General features: G+C 34.4%; 2 protein-coding genes across 2 annotated transcripts; both read left to right on the forward strand.

Annotated features, from left to right (window-relative positions):
• The first annotated feature begins 3,354 nt into the window (after positions 1-3,354).
• LOC105786279 (uncharacterized) lies at positions 3,355-6,879 on the forward strand. Its single transcript, XM_012612652.2, has 4 exons — positions 3,355-4,107; positions 4,553-4,708; positions 4,809-5,474; positions 5,602-6,879. The coding sequence occupies exons 1-4, from the start codon at positions 3,769-3,771 to the stop codon at positions 6,682-6,684; spliced, it is 2,244 nt and encodes a 747-aa protein (XP_012468106.1). The 5' UTR covers positions 3,355-3,768; the 3' UTR covers positions 6,685-6,879.
• A 3,573-nt stretch (positions 6,880-10,452) lies between these two features.
• LOC105786280 (uncharacterized) lies at positions 10,453-12,081 on the forward strand. Its single transcript, XM_012612653.2, has 3 exons — positions 10,453-10,884; positions 11,335-11,442; positions 11,536-12,081. Exons 1-3 carry the CDS (start codon positions 10,573-10,575, stop codon positions 11,845-11,847), a joined length of 732 nt encoding a protein of 243 aa, XP_012468107.1. The 5' UTR covers positions 10,453-10,572; the 3' UTR covers positions 11,848-12,081.
• The last annotated feature ends 13,260 nt before the right edge of the window (positions 12,082-25,341 follow it).

Raw genomic sequence — 25,341 nt, forward strand, 5'->3', positions numbered from 1 at the left:
GAAGTATAGTTCTTAAATTCAAAGAATACCTAATAACATGGCTACTGCCAACTACTAAGTTAATTTATCCCTACTGCCAAATACAAGAACCAAGAATAATGCTCTGCATGTGCTAAAAAAAATCAATGCTTTCCAAAAACTAGAAAATAGAAATCCAACAAAAAAAACCCATTTTGTTGAGAGTAGAAATCCAACAACAAAAAAAGAAAACAGGAATAAGCCGAAGTTGAAAGTAAAGCAGCAAGCCTGGTAATTAAGTAAACAAGCAATGGCCGTATGGAGGATGAAAGTGAACGGTCAGCGGTGACTATCATCTAATTTGCCTACCAGTTCTTTCATCTAAGCTGTCATGGCTTCCCAAAACGTTTTCAATTTTCATCTAAGTGATACCTAAATCCATAACTCGGTCCAATAGGATCATGTTGGACTCCACCACCAAAATACTATTCATTACCATAAACCATAACTCCATTGTGACTATCAACCACAACATAAATGAATAAATCAAGTCAGGAAATTAGTTAACAGGCTTTACATCTCTGAATCACAGTTGCATTCTTTTAAATTTTACAATTTAGTCCTTATTGTATTTAAAAATCTAAATCCTTTATCTAATTTTGCATTATACAAAGGTGGAATAACTTTTTTATTTTGATTGTTATATACTTCTTAAATGGTAATATTTTTCTTCAAAGTTTGAGTTATACCTTCAGTCAATGTTAAATTGGATTTTAATATAATTTTTAAATTAAATTGAAAATAGTTGTTGAAATTCAATTCTATATGTATTGAATGAAAATATTATAATCTTTGCAGAGATCTTATTAAGCAAATAACACAACTTTTGAAAATTTGAAAGTTTTATATATTTTTATTTTAATTTTTTCATAAATTTTGGAATTTAAAAGTTAAAATTTAATTTTTTTGAATTTTTATTGAAAATATAATTTTTTAATTTTATAATTTTTATGTACTTTTAAAGAGAAATGACCGAATTGACAAAAAATACAAATATTGACTGCTAAAAAGTTATTCTACTTTTTTTTATAATTACAAATTTTGATAAGAGGATTAAGATTTTTAAATCGAGAAAGTAAAGAGACTTACTATTTCAAGTTAAAGTAAATTCACTAAAATTTAAATATTATTTAAGCCTTTAAAATAACTATAACACAAATTATTGACATATCAAAATTTAAGGTAAACTACATTTAAGTTCTCCTATTTTAGCTACCTTAATTTCTTTTTCTCAATTTAGTCACTTAATTAAAATAATTGTTATAATTAGTCACTATCATTAAAATTTTCATTAATCCACTAATAAAATATTGATGAGACATATTATTCAATTAAATAACACATTTTATTCAAAATTCGGAATATAGGAATTAAGGAAAATCTAAGCATAGGTGTTTAATTATAACTAATTTTGAAAATGAACCCTACATATTACACATCAATTTGTGATTTAAAATTTGTAACCCCAACCATCAAATCACTGCCCAACTTCTAAGGCGTTTTCAAAAGCCAAGCTGTATAGCCAAATGGCTTGCCCCCCCATTAGAGGTCATAATCTAAAGTTGGATTTGGGCGATTTCACTAATTTTTTTGAAAAATGAAAAATATTAAAAAAAACTATGTCTTTTAAAGAAGAGAAGAAAATGAATGGCTAATAAGCATTGGTTTGTAAGATACAGGATTTGGTTGGATAAGCTTTAGCATTGACTTAATGAACACTATTATGTAATTTCAAGAGTGGGTACATATCTAGCCACTACTCCCCCCACAATTTTGAATGCTTTTATTGATTACATATTACTTTCAAAATCTTGGTTCACTCGGGTTAATATTTGATATATTCTATTATATATATCTGGATTATTATGTTATTCAAGTGAAATAAAAATAATAATAAATAAAGATATTTTAAAATCTTAAATTTGCTTGTGAATTTTTTAATATTTCTTTGACAGGTAGTACACTTATGATCTTTATTTTTGAATATGATTTTCAAAATTCATGAGTAGGTCATATACATGTGTTTTATCATGATATTTTAAAGGATGTTCAGACTCTTATTTTCTTTTTCTTTTTCTTTAATAATCATTATAATATGTTATATCTTGCATTTCCAGGTCATGTGCTTCTTCAAGCACCTTGTTACATCGAGTAATAGAATTTTGATGAAGTAATCAAATAATTGTTTTTTGAAAAAAAAAAAATTTCATTAGTCTCAAAAATAAAATTACTTTATAATTTATATCTTCGACTCAAGGATTGTTTAGTAGGCATTGTTGGATTGTTTCGACTCTAATAAGTTCTTGTATCGTAAGCATATTACTTAGAACGCCCCTTATGCAGAATGTGGTTTGGTTTTAGAATCTATGTATCATATCTTACGCAAGTGCCCCTTTGCAAGGGAGGTATGCATGCCCTTGGGGGTTAATAACATGCAATCAAATTTCTTTCTTATCCCTTTCTATGGGATATGATGTTTACATTTATCTTATGGGGTTTATGGAAGTGTCAGAACAAGCAAAATTTTTAAGGAATATCGAGTTCACTGCAACAAGTGCTAGCATATGCATGAAATTTCATTTGGGATATTGAACGAGCGTGACTATCCCTGGTTTCACGTATCCATCAGGGTCCCCATTGAATCGCTTGGAAGCCTCCTCCGCTAGGTTGTTTTTTGTTGAATATTGATGGGGCTATAAGGGCTAATGTTACGATGTTTGAACTTTAGTTTGGCAAATCACACAACTAATCTAACTCTTGAAATATGAAAATTCTTATGAAAATTCTCTAAGGCACCAAAAAATATAACGAAAGCAACAACTCAAAACCAAAGAACTAAAATGCCATGATTTCAAAGTTCTATTTATAGTTAAACTCTCCTAGATTCAACTTTATAGATCGAATTATATCAATGGTTGAGATTAATTCACATCTAGAATAAAAGAATCCTAAAGTATTTAAATTCTATACATTTTAATCCTTTAAAATTTATAATAATTATCTAGGTGAAAATACAATTTAATGAAGTAATTACAATTTAACCAAAATTTAAGTAGATGTACCTTAATAAATTAGCTTTATCGGACCGATTGACCTTAATAAATAAGAGGGATCAAAGTGTGCGTTTGTGAGTGGACTCAAAGGTTGACGGTGAATGTTACCAATAGTATGCATTTCTAATTTTTTCTTTTTGTAGAAAAAAAAAAACAAAAAAACAAAAACGATATCGTTATTACGCGGTTACATCCGGCCCCCGCCGATATCATACTCTCTCTCTCTCTGCTTACTTAAAGTTTAACCCTTTTGTCTTTGTTGGCCTCCCCCACTTTTAAGTTTTAACCCTAGTTACCCTATTAACCCCCGACCCCGAGCCTAAGTTCATTCAACCTTCTTCCTTCATCAATGTCCACTCTCTCCCTTCATTTTTATTATTATAAATAGGGACCCTTTCCCTTCTGTCTCTGTAGTCTGTCCCCAAGAGAGTAATCCCTTTTCCTTTCAAAATCAAACCATTTTCCCTTTTAACTATTAAACTCGCCATTTTTTAATCTCTCTTTTAACTACCTTTCTTTCTTTTCCTTCTCTATTTTGATTCAAGAACCTCAAGATTGTTTTTTTTTGGGTAGTTTCGGGTCTACATTTCAAAAACCCAGAAAGATAACATATATAATTTCTGGGTTTTCGAGAAAATTTACAATTCCACGAATTTAAGGTTGTTTCTTTGTTGTTGTTGGATTTTGGGTTTGGGAAATGGTGGTGAAGATGATGAGGTGGCGACCATGGCCGCCTCTGGTTTCGAAAAAGTACGAGGTGAAGTTAATGGTAAGGAGGTTAGAAGGGTGGGATCTGAAAAGGGAAGGTGAGGAGAAGCCGGAGAAATTAACGGTGGAGATTCGATGGAAAGGTCCAAAGGCTTCCCTTGGTTCTTTAAGGCGAACGGTTAAGAGGAATTTCACTAAAGAAGTCGACGGCGGCGTTGGTCAGAACGGCGTCATTATATGGGATGAAGAGTTTCAAACCCCTTGTAGCTTATCGGCTTATAAAGACAATGTCTTTCATCCTTGGGAGATCGCTTTCTCTGTCTTGAATGTAAGTCTCACAAGAACATGTTTCTTTGAAGAGTTAAAGTGTTTTTGGCCTTCTGGGTATTCAATTTATTACTCTTTGATTTTGTTTGGTATGTTATTTTGGTTGTTCAATTGGTCTGAAATTGAAATGAAGAATTTTTTGATCTGATCCTTGTTTTTATACAAATCCATAGAATAGAATTTAGTTTCGAACCAGTTTTGCTATTCATCTAATTGTTTTGTTTCCTTATGACTGTTGACTATAGGACAGTTGGACATGTTCTGAAATATTGCTAATTTTATTCCATAGGAAACATCAGAAACAGCTGTTACCATCATTGTTTTTCTTGTTTGACTTACTAATTCTTCTGTCTGATCTTTTTGATTGGTCTAAATTATGGAAGGTTATGTTTTTCTTTTATCATCGTACTGTTGTCCGTTTCAAGAGGTTATCTTTCTCGATACAGGGGCTGAACCAGGGACCAAAGAACAAGGCTACTGTTGTTGGGACGGCATCGTTGAATCTTGCTGAATATGCATCTGTGGCTGAACATAAAGAGTTTGAGATAAAAATACCGCTCACACTCTCCACTGGTGCCGCTGAGCCAAGTCCCCAACTCTGCGTATGTGCCTCTTGCGAAAGTTTCTTTTTTTTGTCCTTCATCCGGAGCTATATGTTTTTTTTTTCATGTTATAATTATTAAGTTGTTATTCATCCTGTAGATATCACTTAGCCTGTTGGAACTAAGAACTACTCAAGAAACCAGTGAGCCGGAACAGAGAGCTGTAGTGCCTATTGCATCACCTCTTCAGTCTGGAGAAAGTGTCACAATGGAAAAGGATGAGCTTTCTGCGATTAAAGCTGGTCTTAGAAAAGTGAAAATCTTTACCGAGTACGTTTCTACTAGGAGAGCGAAAAAAGCTTGTCGAGAGGATGAAGGTAGTGAAGGAAGGTGTTCTGCTCGGAGTGATGATGGTGAGTATCCACTGGACACCGATTCACTAGATGATTTTGAGGAAGGAGAATCGGACGAGGTAAAGGATGACTCCACTATTAGGAAGTCATTTAGTTATGGTACTCTGGCACATGCGAATTATGCCGGGGGATCATTTTACTCCAGCGTGGGGATCAGTGAGGATTGGGTGTACTACAGCAATCGGAAATCAGATGCCGGCTGCTCAAACTTTGAGGATTCTGCTGCATCGATGTCAGAGCCATCTCTTCTGCTGACTTCGAAGCGCAGCATTTTGCCTTGGAGAAAAAGGAAGCTGACTTTCAGGTCTCCTAAAGTGAAAGGGGAACCACTGTTAAAGAAAGCCTATGGAGAAGAAGGTGGAGATGACATTGATTTTGACCGCCGTCAGCTTAGTTCTGATGAATCGCTTGGGGTAAGAATAATTCATTGATATTTTAGTTCAATTCGCATTTAAACTGTCTGATCATCATTTAAATTATTAATCCTGAATTTCGTCAAGTATTTTAAGTTCTGAATGTAGCTGTCATTGGTCTTGGCAGTGGCACAAAACTGATGAAGATTCATCTGTAAACCGTACATCAGTTTCTGAATTTGGGGAGGACAATTTTGCGGTTGGCAGTTGGGAACAGAAAGAAGTGGTAAGCCGTGATGGACTCTTGAAGCTTCAATCCCATGTCTTCTTTGCTTCTATTGATCAAAGGAGTGAGCGAGCTGCTGGTGAAAGTGCATGTACAGCCCTTGTTGCTGTTATCGCTGATTGGTTTCAGAAAAACTGTGATTTGATGCCCATTAAGTCTCAATTTGATAGTTTGATAAGAGAAGGCTCATTGGAATGGAGGTACCTCTGTGAAAACGAAATCTATAGGGAACGGTTCCCTGACAAACACTTCGATCTCGAGACAGTTCTGCAAGCTAAAATACGTCCTCTTTCTGCAGTGCCAAGGAAGTCCTTTATCGGGTTTTTCCATCCTGAGGGGATGGATGAGGGACAATTTGACTTTTTGCATGGTGCAATGTCATTCGATAACATCTGGGACGAGATTAGTCGTGCAGAATGTCTGAACAGTCCTGAACCTCAGGTTTTCATTGTTAGTTGGAATGACCATTTTTTTATCCTGAAGGTTGAACCAGAAGCTTATTATATCATCGACACATTAGGAGAGAGACTTTACGAGGGATGCAATCAGGCTTACATCTTGAAATTTGACTGTGATACAATAATCCACAAGCTACAACCGAATGTTTCTCAACCGTCAGATGATAAATCAAATGGCAATCAGCTGGTACCAACGGCAGCTGCTGAACCAAAAAATGTACAGGTTCAGGATGGTTCCATTGCAGGAGCTGTAGTTACCAAACCTGAGGAGCCGATCAAGACTGAGGGCAATGAGGAGGTTGTTTGCCGAGGCAAGGAATCCTGCAAGGAATACATAAAGAGCTTTTTGGCTGCTATACCTATTAGGGAGTTGCAAGCAGATATCAAGAAGGGTTTAATGGCGTCAACACCGCTACATCGCCGACTACAGATCGAATTCCACTATTCCGAGTTGTTACAACCACTACCCAAGACATCTTCTGCGCCACACTTGGATGAAGTTCAGTTAACTGAAGTCACTGCATAGGAAGTTACTGTAAATTCTAGGGAAGTGATTAACTTGGTTCTTTTTCATTTGTATTTTTGTTATGTGAACTGGGTTTAACAAAGAGGAACCCATTTGAGCTTTTTTTTTCACTTGTTTCGATCAGTTTGGCGAAAAAGACTTGTGTTTGTCTCAAGTTTGCTGGAAAATGGAAATATAACATTAACGTTTCTCATATGAATTGGTGTCAAGATATTCTTTTTCTCTGTATCCTGCACAAAGGTAAAGATGTACTTTTCAAGAAACTTGCTTCTAAAAGTTCATTTTTCTGATTCCTTTGAGACCAAGTTGAATACTTATTCCAAATTGTTTAGCAAAAGGATTCTTTTTTACTTATTCCAAATTGTTTAGGAAAAGGATTCTTTTTTGTTAAGTTTCCATGCGGCATGACGAAAGTAAGTGTAACACCCCGGTTTTTGGGGCCAGAAGATTTGAGATTTGTAGGTAGGGTCAGTGGTTTGATCGAGCAATTGGGTTAGTTTCTGTGTTTTAATGTTAGAATAAGCTTGTTGGTCTGGTGATTGGTTGTGTGTTAGTTTGGCTTAGGGTCTTAGGTTCAAATTCTCGTGCGTGTTCAAGGGAATTTGTTTTGTTTTTGTTGTTTTTAAGTTTTAAGTATTTATTTATTATTTTATTTTATTTTATTTTTTGGAAGTAAAAGGGAAAAATCCCCCAAAAAAAATTTGTTTTCACGTTTTTTTCTTTCCTCTCAGTTTTCTTCATATCAATTTTTTTTCTTTTCTTCTTGGCTATTCTTTTGAGATTTCACAAATAGATATTTTTGCATTCCTCTGCCATTGATTTCTCCTAGCCATCACTTCTATTTGTTTCTCTTTTTAATTTTGTTTGAAATTGTTGGGTTCCGTTGGACTTCGTTTTTTTTGGTGTTCGGGTAATTGAAGGAATCGAGTGGGGAGAAATTGTGTTAAGGAGCATTTTGATATTCATTGGTACTTGGAATTGTGAATTCAGGTGTGTGGTCGAAACCTTTTTGTTCCTTTAACGAATTGCTGCTTGGGCTTTGCGATATTCGACAATTTCGGCATGTTTCGCAATTGTTTGTTATAGGTGTTGTTTTGTTTTGAGTTGATGGTGAATCATAGGAAAATCTGCAATTTTTGGTATACTTTTGAGTTTAGGTAATTGAGAGGTCGATTTGGTGGTGAATTACGTGTTATTTAGGCTGTTTCAGTGTGGTTTCATGACCACACGGGGGTGTGTCCCACACGGGCGGGTCACACGGCCGTGTGAATTTGGAAATTTAGGGTTTTTGATGATTTTTGGTACCACACGGCCTGACCACATGGGCATGTGTCCCCACACAGGCGTGTGAGATCTTCACACTGCCGTGTCTCCTCTGCTCTTAATTTTTAGCACTTTTGGACAGTAAGTTACACGGGCTGCTCACACGAGCGTGTGTGGCCTTCACATAGGCGTGTAGACCCCCACACGGCCTGGGCACTTCCACACGGCTGGGGCACATAGTCGTGTGGCCTTATGTCGCCAATTTTGTACTGTGTTTGTTTTTGACTTGTTTGTGATCCTGTGTATTCCGACCCACGGTTAGGCCTTAGCAAGGGTGGTTGAGACTCTGTTTTGGCTCGGACATATCTGTTATATGTAATCGTTGTATTAGTTAAGTGATTCGTTAATGTGATATTGTCTAATAAATGAGTATCTGCTTCAGTGGTTAAGTGATGTGGGTGTGTGTGTGACTATTTGGAAACTGTGTACATCGATTCTATAATTGATTGACTGATTGCGAGCTTCTGCGTCTGTGTAATTGTTAGTGTTTGGTGTGCATTCTTGCATTTGCATTATAATTTCGGGTTTGGGATATGAAGAGAAGGAAGTCTGATTTGATTTGGTAGTTTCAACTGCAATATGTTTGTATAGCGGTTTACCGCACATTACGATACTTCTAGCAGCTCAGCTGCATACTGTTATTTACGCGGCTTTGTTCCACATGCATGGTGTGTAGGGTTGGATGAGCCTTTCGAGGTCTTATGTGGTGTGCAGGGCTGGTTGAGTTTCTTATAGCTCATTTGTGGTGTGAATGGGGGACGAAGAGGTGGTTGGCTGAATGGGTGGGTTTCATGTTGATGCATTTGTTCCGCATTTTGTCTATCTGTCTGATTGCGAGATTAACAGTATATAGATCAATGTGTTCAGTACTGATGGTTCTGTTTTGGTTGTGATGATTATTTGGATATCAGATTGCCATTGTGATTTTTTTAATTGTAGCACTTAATTTTCATTTTTCTCTTGTTTCAAACTCACACTGAGCTCGTGTAGCTCACCCCACTCAGTTTCCCTTTTTCAAGTATTTTCGTATGTTGTTGCTGGACTCGGCATGTTGGAGGTCTTGGACAGCCATGTTTAGAATCAACTTTAAAAGTATTTTTATAAATTCTGCATTTATAAATAAATGGTTTGAACTGTTAATTTTATTTTGAATATTGTGGTATGAGTTTTGGGTTTTACGCATGTAAGCGTTTTTTGGACAAAAATTTTTGTAATATCGGGATTTTACAATGGAGAGTTTTACATAACTTAAATACTGTTTGTTTTCTAGATGGTTAAACTAAAATTTTTCCTACGATCACTTCGGTGATCAATGTAACCTCCGAAGTTCAGTTTAAACTTTTAGGCCGAGTTTTGAGGCATTACAATAAGATTTTGACTTGTTCCTTTTAGTCAACATTTGAGCAACGTTTGGTTGACTTAAATGGTAAATCATGTAACCCTTACACAAAAAAGTATTGACAATGATGGGGTGCATGCCATCGGTGTTTGTATGTTTGGTCAAAGTCTTTGATTCTAAAAGATTTGAAATTATACAGTTGTTATCAAGAACCCGTCGTTTTAGGAGATTATGAGCTTGTTTTCGTGCAAAACTAGCAGCTATATTCACCGGGTGTCTTGGCCACTTAATGGTTGCCATCTTCGATGTCCATCCCATTCTTAGAAGATGGTTAAATTGTTACAAAATAAGGTAAGGTAAACTTAAACAAATATAGGAAGTTATTTTTGTAGTTACCCTTATCTTTATCATTAATGGGTGATATTAATTCATTTAAAAATTTTATTATAGTAAAGTTTTTAACTTAAAACTCTTGATTAAGTATGATATTCGAATTAATTGAATATTAAATTAATCAATAAGACTTGACAATACATATCTTAAAATAAAAAAATTATAAAAATATTTTTTGTTGTGTATAATTTTAAAATAAAAACAACTCCATTTAGAGAAACTATGACTCACGTTCTTTTTAACCACCTACAACTTCACCGCTTTTGAAAAATCTATATTTTTACCTACTATTACTATTTTTTCATGCATTATTATATTATTAATATAGATATAGTAAATAAAAGGTTAAAAATTTAGTCTTTTATTTAAAAAAATTGAGATGCATTAAAAATTCAATCCTACTACTTTTCAATTCACAAATTTTAGTTAGAATTTTTATCAAAATTTGTTATATCTTAACATGTTTATTTTCCATCAAGTATATGCAACATTTATAAGGATAGTCTAATCAACATGACAAGGTAACAGACCTTAATGGAAAATAGTAAAATGTTAATGGTAGGACTGATATATTTAAATTAGAAAAGTAAGAGGACTTAATTTTTAATATTTTAAGTAAAAATATTAAATTTAAAATTTTGTCAAAGTAGAGGGACTAACAGCATATTTTGACCAAATACAATAATACTCATAAGCTTGATATACTTGGCCCAAAACTAATCTGAACAAACGGGCCACGTCCAAACTAACATTCAAGTTGTTTCTCTGGAAAAAAATAAAGCTTTTACTTCAACGACTCATCAGATCCACCAAAAACCAAATTACTAAAAATTATGGCGAAATCGGCGGTTTATTTTCTTCTTTTTCTGATGACGGCGGCGACGCCATCACTGTTGGTGGAGTCAAGCGACGACACGAACCACGCGTACTTACCGTGTTCGGACACGAAAGTACAGATTTCGGATGGGTTCACTTTTGGAATCGCGTTCGCATCGAGACAATCATTCTTCTTCAACAGCTCACTTCAGTTGTCGCCTTGCGATCGCCGGCTCTCTCTGTCAAACGCCAACTCTCGCCTCGCTCTGTTTAGACCTAAAGTTGATGAGATCTCTCTCCTCACCATTAACACCTCCTCTTTTACTCCGGTCAGCTATCTACTCTTATTCTGTCATTGTTTAATAATTTATTTGAAATATTCAATTACTAGAATTTCTGGAATGATTGGATCTGAGGATCCTTGGATTAGAATTAATGTAATTTTTAAGTTTACTTCGATCTTTATGGTCCAATTTTGTGTTTGCTTTGTTGCAAAAAAGCAAAATGAGATAATAGTTAAATCTTAGTTGACTAGAATTGAGAAAACAATGAAAGCAATACCGTTCTGATTGCACATTTTGCTATTGAAAAGAAACCATATTTGCTACCAGAATAGCAAGTAGTAAAAGTGTCAGCCAAACAGTGCCCAAATTGTCAAATTTGTTCTTAACAAGCCAAATAATCTATTTGGAGCACTTCCTTTACCTTGTCAAGTCACAGACTTGTAATTCTGTCACATGAATATGATATATAATGTCTGCCAGCTTTGATATTTTCAGGACGTAGTTGGTGGGTATATGGTTGCGTTTGCTGGTCGAAAATATGCTGCAAGGTCTCTGCCTGCGTTTGTTGCAAACGGCACCTACACTGTAACAAGCTTCACTCTGGTAAGGGATAAGAAGAATGGATTTCTTTTAATGGTATTAGTTTTTTACCTCAGTAAAAGTCTATAGAAACTGATGATGGTTTTGTTTATGCAGGTGCTTGAGTTTAAGAAAGGCAGGCTGCAAAACTTGTTTTGGAAAAGGGATGGTTGTGCTCAATGTTCGGGAAGATCAAATTTTGTGTGCCTAAACAAACAAGATTGTGCAATTAATACAAACAACTGCAAAAACCATGGAGGGTCTGTTGATTGCAGTATTGGGATACAGCTAGCATTTTCTGGGACAGATAAGCACCTTTCTGCCCTGAATTCATGGTATGAAGTTGAGAACCTTCGGCAGTACTCACTGTTTGGCCTTTATTCTAATCTCAGGGATTCTCTCACTAGCCAGTATAACAAGTTCTTTTAATGGGGCTTTTGATTATTGGTTACATTTTCCCTCAGTTATTGTTATGTTGTACTTTTTTTTTCTGCTGTTCAATTGATGTTATGTCTACAATTCTACTTCTATCTTTGTTTCTATTCCTTTGGGGTGAAACTACTGGTCTTATAGTTCATGGAGGGTTACGTGGATAAATTATGTACAATTGCTTTCTTTTTTGTTTGTAATTATGAATCTGATTCATATGGATGCTTCGTTCTACATGTCATCTAGCTTTAACTTCTGATGTTGTTAATGGTATCTAACTTCTTGAAAGATTTTCTCATTTGGTTGGATTTTAATATTCTCTTTGTTATCAACTGATTTTGCACTTAAAGTCTTTATGATGCTCTGCTATTTTCACAAAGCTATCCTTGCATTTTTAGTTTTATCTGTATCTGTTTGCTCCCTTGTTTAATTCGGACATCTTCAATAGGTTTCATCTTTTTAAATGAGCATTTGTAGGCCTTGGTCTCTGTCTTCACGTCAGCTTATTTTTTATCATTCATTTTGTCAGTAATGGGCACTCCATCTCCTTTTCTTTTGTTTAAAATATATTATTTTCTAAAGTTACAGTTTCTTATAGAACCACACAACTGTTGTAATATTTGTATCTCAAGTATACTTATTCATTCATAGCCATAAAGTGCTGCTAGTCTTTCTTTCATCTTGAAAATCATGTGGGTAACATTTTTTGTCAATCTCATCCTTCTTCTAAATGACTGAGTGAAAACCTCAAAACCACTCCACTTTGTGTCTCATTTTGATATCTAGTTGTTGCCAATGTTCATCATCACTTAAACCTAGTAAGTTTACCCCCTTTTTTCCCAAAAAAAAAAAAAAGAAAAAGGAAAAGAAAAAGAAAAAAGGGAACTGCTTCATTAGAAGCTCTCTAAACTTTATCTCAATACAAGGTAAGTGGTAAGCCTTACTAATAACTTTAGCACAAGTAGTATTTTGCATTCTAGGAGAATGCAAGCACAAGTAGTAATTTACATTCTAGAAGTATTTTACAGCTTAGTAGAATAGTAGTTATAATTTACATCGTAGGAGAAGAGAACAAAAGGGAACTTAGCATGAGTACTCATTCATCTCTCCTGGTTAAAGCTTTGTTCTCCTCCTCTTTAGTGTGGCAATGCCCAACCTTGTCTTGAAGCTCTATACGGATCACCCTTGGAAGTCTATTTGTGGGTTGTATCTTGCATATAAGTTGGTTTCAGAGTCAATCCCAAATTCAAGCTCAGATTGGGCGTTTCAGTGTTGTAGCTCCCTATATCTTGAGAATGGCTGTGGAAGGTTGGTGCTAGGTTCTTGTCAATGCTGGAGCTAGTTCCTGCTGTCATACCCTCAGTTGTAGCTGGTTTCAGAGTCAATTCTACACTCGGACTCAGTCTAGGCCCTTTTGTCTTGTGTCTTGCTATATCTTGGGAAGTGCTGTGGTTGGTTGGTATGTGCTCCTTGGTGATGCTGGGGGTTGTAGTTGCAGTGATTCGACCTAGTTCATGGTTCAGGACATCTGCCAAATGATACTCAGTTGTAGTTGGTTTCAGAGTCAATTCTAAACTCGAACTCAGTCTAGGCCTCTTCATCTTGTATCTTGCTATATCTTGGGAAGTGCTGTTGGTGGTTGGTATGTGCTCCTTGTCGATGCCGGGGGTTGTAGTTGCCGTGGTTTGACCTAGTTCATGGTTCTGGACATCTGCCAAATGATACTCAGTTGTAGTTGGTTTCAGAGTCAATTCTAAACTCAAACTCAGTCTAGGCCTCTTCATCTTGTATCTTGCTATATCTAGGGAAGTACTGTTGGTGGTTGGTGTGTGCTCCTTGTCGATGCCGGGGGTTGTAGTTGCAGTGGTTCGACCTAGTTCATGGTTCAGGACATCTGCCAAATAATACTCAGTTGTAGTTGGTTTCAGAGTCAATTCTAAACTCGAACTCAGTCTAGGCCTCTTCATCTTGTATCTTGCAATATCTTGGGAAGTGCTGTTGGTGGTTGGTATGTGCTCCTTGTCGATGCCAGGGGTTGTAGTTGCAGTGGTTTGGCCTAGTTCATGGCTTAAGACCTCTGCCGAATGATCCTCAGTCTCAGAAGGCTGGAAGGTAGCTGTTGATTCACTGGAACTGCTGTGGCTGGATAAACCCTTATTTCTGTCAGGGTTTTGGTTCATAAAAGGAAAGCAAGGATCTTCATAAGAACCGGTACATTTCTCTGCTTTAATCCTAAGCTGCATCAAACCTGTTTCATCTTGCTCTCCATAGATGATCACCTTGTCACCCTCGCGAAGCTTCTTACTCTGAACAAAATGAATCCATTCATTGATGAGAACAGGCTTTGGATGGTTTGGCTGTTTACGTATAGAGCAGCTAAGATTCCAAACACATCCTTTCTCATCTTTGACAACAAAATCCTCCCGAGGGTTGCCCTCCAAACTTGCCCCTGGCTTTGGGAAATGTTCCATATTGAAGTATTCCATTGGAACTGCCAATCGCCTGTTGATATCTGTCTTGCTGAGTCTCTTCTCTAATATAATCATTGGTAGCCCTAATATAACCATTGCTAAAGAGCTACCCTAGACTACACTGCAAAGTAATAGGGAAGTTAAGAGAGAATTTGAGAAATGAAGGAAAGTAAGAGAGAATTTCAGAGAAGTAACAGCTACAAGCTCTCAACTAATGACCTTGCTGCAAGCTTCTTCTTTAAGCCCCTATTTTTATAGAAGCAAAATGGCCACAAACAGGTTGGTTTGTAGTAGCGCGAATGAGAGATGGCTTTTGTTTATTTCCAAACCATAGCGATATACATATAGAGAGTGCTTAATCATAAACGATCCTAAAAGTGAGGTTCTCAATCGACTCTCCCCCATGGTCTGTCGCGCGGTCACCAGTGGCGTGATTCACTGATATATTTTCATTTTCACATTACATCCCATTATTATTATACTCCAAAAAAATGTCAATTCCCTGGATGACGTCTGCCCTTGTCTGGGGAATACTTGTTTCAATGGCGCGAGTGCCCCGTTGTAAGAAGCATGGATTGCTGCTTTTCGTGGTAGGTTTTCGTCGCCCAAAAAAGAGAAGCAGGTCGGTCGTTGCTGTACGACTCATTTTTTTTCTTTGGGGTCGCGCGGCTGTTGAGTGATGTCTTCTAGATTCGAGTATTTATTGGTGAGAGGTAGAAGGGAGGATTAGTAGAGCGATACTCCAAAAAAATGTCAATTCCCTGGATGACGGCTGCCCTTGTCTGGGGAATACTTGTTTCAATGGCGCGAGTGCCCGGTTGTAAGAAGCGTGGATTGCTGCTTTTCGTGGTAGGTTTTCGTCGCCCAAAAAAGAGAAGCAGGTCGGTCGTTGCTGTACGACTCATTTTTTTTCTTTGGGGTCGCGCGGCTGTTGAGTGATGTCTTCTAGATTCGAGTATTTATTGGTGAGAGGTAAAAGGGAGGATTAGTAGAGCGATACTGCCGCACCAACCTTCGGTTATCGTGCGGGCTCGCATCGCCTGTTTCAACATTGGAGCGAGTTAACACCAGTATATGCAGATTTGAAGACAATCTGCTAAATGCCAGTTTATACAACTGAATTCTTATTTAAAAAAAAATAAAAATAAATCGTGTTTAGGAACTCAAGATGGAAAAGTACTTTTTCCCCCAATTCATTTACATACAACACGGTAAATATGATTAAAATAAATATCAGTTAACAAAATGAATTAATAAAATTCAAGGTTTCGAAATTAAATTGGTGGTCGAATTGATTTGATCATTGATTCTTAATTTTATTAGTCTGACTAATATACTTGGTTCAATTAAATAAACTATTAAAAATTATATTTAAAAAAAAAGAGAATTGATTTAATTGATCTGACTGTCGCAAGTTAGCTAACACAACCTGTTTATTTCATATTGGTGCCCCGGTTGGTTCCCAATCCGAACTCCAAACGGTTCGACTTACCAATCCAATTTTAAATACAATGGTAAAGATCTTAACTTCATATTTATAATTTTAATACTCTATTATAACTCTTTGATGATAATTAAGATTTAAATAAATGAATATTTTTATGAAAAATATTTATAAATAATTAACAATTTAAAATACAATCTTAATGAATAACTAAAATTTAAGAGAGGTGAATCATGATCTCGTGTCCCCCTATTGATTCCACCTCTCTATTAATCTGGTTTCAATATGCATTCTAATACAATTTATGAGTCTTTCGACATATAATGTAAGGTTTAGAGCTTTGATAAGATGAAAATTTATATTTAGACTCGTAACCTTGAGCACTTAGTTATTCTCATAATTGAATTTTCACACTTATTTTTCGAGTGCATTTCTTTTTTTTTTTTTTGATTTTTCTAAGTACAGATAATGAAATTACGTTTTATTCATGCTCTCACATATATTCCATGAAATCTGTTTAATGCGGTCCTAATTATCATATTTCGATACTTAATTTCGAGATGATAAATCTTTAAACATTAAATACTTATTTTATTTCTCCTCCAAGGTAATAGGCTAGAAGATTCTAAAATCAAGTTCCTATTTCTTGCTTGTATTATTATTAATTACATAAGACAAATCATATAAGATAAATTCTAACATAAAACATAAGTCAATATATAATCCTCCTTTGATGATTGTCAATCATTCAAGCTGATATAGTAAAACCTTTTAAAATCATGTAAAAGCGTTAAAACTATTAACTAGGCTAAATGTTCATGAAAAACACACGAATAAGCACATAAAAATTACCTAAAAATAAAGAATAACATGGGAATCAAGCAAAAATATGCATAACCCACACACTCAATGTACCCAATGTTCCAATCAAGAGTCGAAAAGAAAAGAAAGCCCTCTCATTTAAATGCTCAGAAAATTAAACTAAATTTCCCCGAAGTCTTCTTGAAACGTCGAAAACGTAGCCTCTTCTAACGAGTTGGACCTACATTCAATTAAACATGATTAAACTTAAAAAAAAAAAACTAATAAAATATGCATCAACAAATCCTATATTACATCTCCAACTTAAATTCAATATTGTCTTTGTTATAATAAACGTTGATAATAACGGTAGAACGATTGCAAAACAATATGAAAAGAAAAATAAGACCAAATAGATTTTACGTGGAAAACTTTTTGAGAAAAAACTACGGTTAGAGGAGAAGAAATTTACTAATGTTGGAAACCAAATGATACAAGAGAAGTTTCGACTACATCTATTTAAAGGTTGAAAAGCTCTATTCTAATCAAAGTCAAATAATATAAGTGCAATTCTATATGGGCTCAACTTATGTAGTATAGTCGGTACTGCGGGGCCTTCCACAGATCTCCTTATTTTATTACTGCGTCATACAAATTCTAATAGTCCATGCTCCTCTTGAAACTTCGAAAATATGTCTTCTCCAAATTAAGTGGACCTATATGAAATAAACCAAGGTGGAAATTAAACACGACTAAACTCAAAAAACTAATAAACAATGACTGAAGTAAAAGCAAAACAAAAAATTTCGAGCGATTAAATCACACATTGCTCCTCCTCTAATCTCATCATGGCTTGTTCTTAGTCTTATTCACTAATACATTAACCTAGTACATGAACAAATAAAGATCACATTCAACGAATTTAAACTTCAAAATACAATGCCTACATATGAACTTTAAGAAATCCATCTAATCTCAATATAAAAAAATGATCTAATCACCGCATGTAAGATTATAATAAAGATTTCTTGTTTCTATCATGATTAAAACATAAGGCATAAAATTCAAAGACAAAAGATAAAAAGGGAAAAATCTCACCAAACATTGAAGTTTCCCTTGAAAATCTTGACTATCTATCAATCAACTTAAAAGAGGTAAGAGGTGAGAGAAAGTAACATAATTACAATTTATGTTAGGTTTTTGGGCTCATAATGTAATCATTTTATTATATTTGATAAATTATTGAAATGATAAAATTCCATGTTTGAATGTTTTCAATGGTTTTGTATGTGTTATTACAAAAATTCGGTAAAGAAAATCTCAAATACACAAACGGAACACGAATAATAACTCAAACAGCAAACGAAGAAATAAGACAAAGCTCCTAGGCGTATATCAAGCCACTATCTTTAAGGTTCTATTCGCTCCCATCTATACTCGGTGTGCAAATGAGTTTCAAGCAAATGAAACTCGAGTGTTGACTATTTGCGTTTTGCATTGACAAAAATACTACATAAGCACAGAGTAATGTATAACAAGAAAATCAATTTTTATAAAGAATTTCTGCATTAATTCTTTATAGAACAATCTAATAATAGAAGAACATGGAGGAATGATAGAAAAAAATTTTGAGAATTTTTGGTATGTTTTCCAAATGAAATCTAAATACTATTTATAAGAATTTTCATGTCTCTTCAGAAAGACATATTTCAATAAGTGTCTTTTCCGATTAATCACATATGTAAAAGAGACATAATTTTTCATTTAATATCTCTTGATTAAACATAACTATTCAAAAAATATTATTTGAATAATTATAATTCTTTGTAAAAAATAAAGTGATATAACTTTTGATTACACCATTTCATTTATAGTTATTGGAACACTATAAATATTCAAAAATATTCCAACCGCACGTAAAGTCATAAAACACTTATTCAATTCAAACTAGCTAAAACATGTAAAATATAATAAAAAAGAACTAACAAAAATAAAAAGAAAGCAAAATACATGTTAAATTACTCTAAATGAATGGAATGTCACTTACGAAACAATCTAAAACTAAGTAAAAAGAGGTTTAAAATGTAGTCATGATGATCAGTCGTCGCTTGCCATCACGGATCTGAGCAGAACAGTTTGGTAGAGCACAAAGATCGTCATATAGTTGAATGTGGCCTGCATTGTTTGTACAAGTCTCGATGCTATTGAATTTTTGGATTGATGCCTTTCTCCTCTCTTCATTGTCATCAATTGACTACTTACAAAGGTCCTTGGTAGGTTATCTCTTTATGAGAAGTTGTTTGTTAAACAACCAGATTATTCCTTTCTTAAAGTACGCTTATCTTTTCCTCTTATTTGAAAGTTTAATAAACATAGGATGAAGTTTCGATCAACACCATGAACCTTCCTTGGATACAATATATTGCATCATAGAAGCAAAAGCCTAGATGCTAGTGGAAGAGTATTAATTTCTAGACATGTGAAGTTTGAAAAGGAAAGCTTCCTTTTTCCTCTCATATCTCATAATCAACACCTTTACTTGCTAATTTGCTAGTACTTTCTTCTCCTATTCCTATCATATCTCCTATAACATTACACCAACGTTCCCCAACAACATACGTTTTTGCCAATTACAACTCTACCCCACATATTCTTCCATAAATCCATTACCCTCAAACACCTAATCTTCACCATTAAGTAATCTGCCACCACCCACATTACCCAACCCAATACCTATTACATTAGCCATCCCTTCAAGCCAACCTAAGCCTTCTTACCACATGATTACACATGCTAAAGTAAGTATCTTAAACCCAAAGTCCTTTTTGATGAGTTTTCCTCTATTTATTGGTCTTAGGAAGAACCCACCATTATCTATTAAGTTATGAAGTCTGAATAATGGAGACAAGCAATTTACAATGAGCTTAATGCACTAGTTGCTGCTAAAACTTGGAGTATTGTACCTCTTCCATCAAAGCGGACCTCTGCCAGTTGCAAGTGATTGTTTAAGATAAAGTAGAACTTTGATGGCTCTAAATTTTTTTAGTCTTTTGCTTAATCCCACCATTGTAAGAATGTTGCTCACTCTTGCAATCTTCAACGAATAGGTCATAAGGCTACTTGATGCGCTAATGACATTATTTTGAATGGTGACTTAGTGAAAGAGGTATACATGCACTAGCCTCTAGGGTTTAAAATTTTTTGTCACATCTCAAAAATCGAGTTAGTAGAAATTAGGGTTAGTGAACCAAGAGTGGTCACGCCCCGATTTTTAAATTTTATCTTTGTGCATTAGATAATTATCAGTATCTAGTCTAGTGGTCAAGTAGTGGTGGAGTTGTCCTTGAAGATTTGAGTGCAAGTCCTTTCCCTCATATCATTTTTTATTTTGAGCAATTTTACTTCAAAATCCTAGTTTGTGTTACGTCTTGTTTAAAAATAAATGTTGTTAGCATTTAACAAAATAATTGAAGTAGTTTAGTGGTTAAGCACTTTAAGTAGCTCCTAAGTGGCTTAAATTCAAGTCTTAACGCTATCAATTGTTTTTTTTCAAAATTTAATACACAAAGTTGGTCATCTTTTCCCATGCAAAATTGTCCAACCTTTATGCATGTAACTCCTATTTTTAATTTGCTTAGTAACTCCGTGTTTTAAAATTTGGAAGGGGTAACCCTAAAGTAATTGTTGTTAATTCTCTCTAACATCTTTGTCCCCCTCTTGAATGCCTTGTTTGATGAGTTTGACCTTGTGACCATCCATCTCTCTCTCCCCACATTTTTCATTTGTTTTGATTTTGTTTCGTCTTTCCTATCTTTGCCCTTTCCTTTCCACCACTTCGTACTGTCCCTTATTGGTTGCTCCTCATTGATTTTCTTTTATATTTGCTCCATTTTACTACTACAAACCATACAACGACTATATCACCACCATTCAACCACATTAGCACCACTACACCACCACCACATTACAACCGTACCACCACTTTTGTACCACTATCCAAAACTGGTTTCCTTGTTAGTTTTTCTTCTCTTTTATTCCTTTCTCTTTTGATTATTACTTAGACACCCTATTTTCTTTCTATTGCCGAATTCTAAGTTCATCTTGGGGTGTTCTTCAAATTTTTTCATCTTTGACAATATTTGGATAAATAAAGTATCTTTTATTCTTATCATATTTTTATTTTTAATTCCATCTATCTTATTTTCTTTTTATGAATATTTTATTCAATTTATTCATTCTTTTTCTCCAATCTAGATCCCTACACCAACTCTGATCATCAACATTAGAAGCGTTCCTTTTTGACCATCTAGGAATTAAGGAGTAAGTATTATAAGTTGATGAGTAAGTGGATGTTTTCTTTTGGAAAATTCTTTTATTGGAGACAAGAGAATTCTAACCACATATATGATTTTGTTAGGTGCAAATCAAGTCCCTATTCTTTTGGATCGGAAGTGAACGAGTTCTATTAGGATATACAATTTGGATTACTAAAGGTGTGCATTTTATACAAGTTGAATATTTAATGATTTGATTATGACTTACTAATTTTATTTACAAATAAAAACATAATTTTTGTTATAACATGTGAGTGACTATGTGGATATAAGGTAAGTCAATCTTACTTGAGTCTTATTGTTATGATATAATATGTATTGTTATGAATTGATATTTTTTTTCTAACCTCATGTTGTGTAATATCATGGCTAGATGTTCATTTTGGACAGCATGAATCACCAAGACTATTGAAATTTATATGTACATGAAAGCATGATTATCATGCCTATTGATTTGCAATGAGATTTGTATGCCATGATGCATTACATGGGGTTGAGACGATTATAAGGAGGAAGATGTGATAGTTTAACTGTATATTGATAAGCCATCGTTGCTGGGCAACCCAGGGTGGCGGGTCATTGTTGTCGGGCAACCCGAGATGATTTAATTAGTGGTTTATCCACATCTATATGTATTGGTAGATCGTCTGCGATTTCAGTGGCTTGTCTTCAACTATGTGTATTGGCAGCTTGTCTGCAAATTTGGTAGTTTTGTCCACATATGTGCTAGTGTGTTATGGATGGATGAGTTCTGAGGAACTCTTTTTGGTGTGTAGTGGTGATGGGTAGGGTGTTTTAAAAAATTATGCATAATTGTTTTTATGAAAAATTTGCATTGACATTATCACATGTATAAAAGTTTGCATATTTGATTAATATGTGTTTGAAAATAATTTTGATATGTTTTAAGTGATATTTGGTATTTATCTTGATATAAAACTCACATTGAGCTTATTAACTCACCTATTTACTTTTCATAAACTTTTCAAATAACACCCATGCGTAGGAATTGGATGCAACATTTGGAGGAGCCTTTTAGATTTTATTTTAATAAAATACTTTATAAACTCTTTGGGTTTATTTTTGGATATTGGAATGTTTTTATTTAATAACGCTATGCATGCATAATCGATGAACTTTTAAATGTTTTAGTTATTGTTTTAGAACTTAAATGGTTTTACTTGATTTTAAATAAATTCAAACATAAAGTTTTTAAGTACTTTTAATTCGATTACAAATTATTTACATTTAGATTGTTGTAAGTAACGTTTTAAAATTGATATTGCAATTTCCTTCTTAAAATGATTAAGAGTGATAATCCAATTTATTAAGATAGTTTTCCCAAAATAATCATGTATTGCTAAATGCTTTTAGATGATAATAAATTATTTTGAAATAATTCTAAGTTTTCAAAAGAACAATTTAAAAAAAAATTATTTTAAGTAGAAAAAGTTTTTTTGATGGAATTAATGTGGCTTCCTAAATTTGACCGTAACGTCTAGGCGCGGGTTGAAGGGTTAAATTTTTTCAAACCCAAGGGCCTGGTTCAACAAGCACAAGATGTATTTGGTGTAAGCACTTGGGTTTAGTGTTTATTAATGGTATACCTGATGACATCTTAGTCACAAGGGATAATTCTAATGAGATTGATTCAATGATAAAAAAACCCAAAATTTAATTTTTATTAAATGACATGAGGCATCTTCAATATTTTCTTGGGATCGATATTAAGTGATTTGGTGATTTTCATATTTTGAATAAAAGAGACACATCTTTAAAATCTTATAGAAAATGAAAATGTTCTATGTCAGCCTTTTTTTCACACTTATATCTTCTACTTTTGGTGAGTGCTGATGGTTAACCACATACAATGTCAATGGATATCATAGCATGGTTTGTGCATTACAACACATTTGTGTGACTTGAGCATACATTCATTTTAGCATCTATAGAGTTAGACAATACATTCATCAACCTTTAGATAAACATTGGAAGGCTGTTAAGCAAATACTAAGATATTTGAAGGGCACGTTACATCAACCATACAAGGAGATTAAAATAGTTGGATATTTTGACTCAAACTAGTAGCAACATTAATGGCGGAAGATCAATAACTAGTTATCTTCTTTTAGTAAACAACTCCATTACATTGAGCTTGAAAAAATAGGGTGTTATATCTTGATCCTTGGAATGCTGAAGTGTTGAATTGACTTGTGTTTTGACACTTTGGTGTGACAATATTATTATCGTTATTCATGCTACCAAGCCAATGCTGCATGCAAGGCTGAAACATGTAGAACTTGCTTTATGTTTTGCTCGAGAAAAGGTGGTAGTAGGATCGGTTCAAGTTAACTATGTTTTAGCTATTAACCAAGTTGCAATGCATTAACCAAGCATTATGCAACTACTTGTTTGTTCATTTTTGATAAAAACTTGGTGTCTTCTCACAACACAAGGTCACTAGATGTTTCAAGAGGAAAGAGTAAAGGGAATATTAGAGTTACAATGGTTGCAAACTGAACCTAAAGCTTAGCCAATGCAACCAATTGTCAGTCACTTTCAGTTAGCTAGTTGTACAAGTTATTAAGCTAGTTGATTACAGTTAAGTGGTTAAAGATCTCTTGGTTCTTTTGACTAAAAATGTGCACTCCAAAGTTATGTAAACGTAGGTTGGATGAATGAAAATTTTCTAGCTCATTTCTTAGCTAGCACTATTCATCTCTTTGATTTCAACTTAAATTTCTGTTCTTTGTGAGTTTTGATCGTTATCCATCGTACAATTAATAAACGTATTTCCCTTAGTGTATAGATCGGCCTCGTCGTAGTAGTGTAGCGACATCTTTAGGTCGGCGTTAAAACATTGAGGGCAGTATACTCCTTTCCTTGTCCAGGTTGGGTGTCGCGACGTCACATGGCTGGTGTTGTAACATTGATGAAAGACTGCTTCATTGGAGGATCTGGAGTGGGTGTTGCAGCATTCAAGCTTGGTGTTGCGACATCAAAAGCGTTCCACTGACTTCTTGGCCTGAATTGATGTCCTACACACTTAATCAACACCTTAGTCTTCCCTTAGGAGCGAATTCACCAACAAGGTCATAAAAGACTCAAAAAATTCTTATTATATTACTTTCAACGAAAACCATACTAAAATGGAAAATACACAAAAACAATACATAATGGCTAGAAAATAAGGTCACGAAATGTTAAAAAGGATTTAATTTTCCGCAGCAAATTGTAATTTGAAACCAACTGACGATGCACCTTTGATTGCACCTTTTATTACTCCATAGCATGTCACGATTGCACCTCGGACTTGTAATCCGGGCATGGATTATGAAACCAACTTTGACACTGCAAAGGGTGGTAAACTCATTGGCTTTCTTCAAGATGCCTAACTTCCTTTTTTGAGACTAGATCTTCTAGCACTTCATTACAAATCCAAGAAAGAAGGTGAAGCTTGCTTCCATTGTAAATGACCTTAGTGGAAGAGCTAGTCTCAAGAAAAGGAGATTCGGACTATGGAAGAAAGTTAGTGACCTTACCAATCTTCGTAGAATCAAGGTCGATTTTATCATCTATAGAAGCTTCACAATGTGTTGGCGATATGCTCATCACACGCAATGGTGCAACGACTACTCTAATACTTGTGTGACACCATGAATGAAGAAGGTGAAACTTGCATGGATTATCAATGGAGGTTTTAGAAGAATCGATTTAAAAAAGAGAGGTTTGAGTTATTGAATAAACTTAGTGAGTTGAGCATTCAATGTAGCATCAAAGATGGTGTTATCGTATATAGGCTGGAAAAAAATGAGACAATGGTGTGGTCATCTCCCAACGAGGTACAACGACTACATGAATTTTCACTGGAAATCCATGCCTGTTTAAGTCTTCTTGACTTCCATGGTTTTTGTTTGGCGACCTATCCTTCTTCCCTTTACACCCTCTCTATATTTCATAGAAGAGAGTTTAGGTTGCTTTAATGAATTTGTCAATGGATTGTTTAAATATTGTGGTCGAAAAGGCAAGGGATTTAATAGCTGAGCTGGAATACTAAGTATTTCATGGCTAGCTTGAAGATTTTTTAAATTAATTTAGCAATTATAGGTTAAAAAATCCATTTTCCAGATTCTGTAGATTATGATAGGATTTGTCACTGTTATTCAATGCTTGTTATGATAACATTTCTTTATATGGAAAAGTTTACAAGGCTATATTTTGTTTCGAATAATTTGAATTTTGTGGCTGGTGGTAAGAAATTAAAGTGGGATCAAGAGGAATGCATTTTGTTTTCATTCAAATTGTATGAGTTTTAGAATTCAAGATTTAATTTGATTAGTTCTAGCAACTAGGGTTAAAAATTAAAAAGAAAATCAAAATGATTTTGAATAAACATGTTATTTGGTTTTAGTTCAATTTTTATTGAATTTAACTTGCATTAGTT

The sequence above is a fragment of the Gossypium raimondii genome, chromosome 1 (genome assembly GCF_025698545.1).
Source record: "Gossypium raimondii isolate GPD5lz chromosome 1, ASM2569854v1, whole genome shotgun sequence".
In the NCBI taxonomy this organism is placed as follows: Eukaryota; Viridiplantae; Streptophyta; class Magnoliopsida; order Malvales; family Malvaceae; genus Gossypium; species Gossypium raimondii.

Coding starts and splice junctions, on each gene's coding strand:
- LOC105786279 (XM_012612652.2), top strand. CDS start 3,769: ATGGTGGTGAAGATGATGAGGTGGCGACCATGGCCGCCTCTGGTTTCG. Junction 4,108..4,552: donor TCGCTTTCTCTGTCTTGAAT/GTAAGTCTCACA, acceptor TTCTCGATACAG/GGGCTGAACCAGGGACCAAA. Junction 5,475..5,601: donor GTTCTGATGAATCGCTTGGG/GTAAGAATAATT, acceptor TGGTCTTGGCAG/TGGCACAAAACTGATGAAGA.
- LOC105786280 (XM_012612653.2), top strand. CDS start 10,573: ATGGCGAAATCGGCGGTTTATTTTCTTCTTTTTCTGATGACGGCGGCG. Junction 10,885..11,334: donor ACACCTCCTCTTTTACTCCG/GTCAGCTATCTA, acceptor TGATATTTTCAG/GACGTAGTTGGTGGGTATAT. Junction 11,443..11,535: donor CTGTAACAAGCTTCACTCTG/GTAAGGGATAAG, acceptor TTGTTTATGCAG/GTGCTTGAGTTTAAGAAAGG.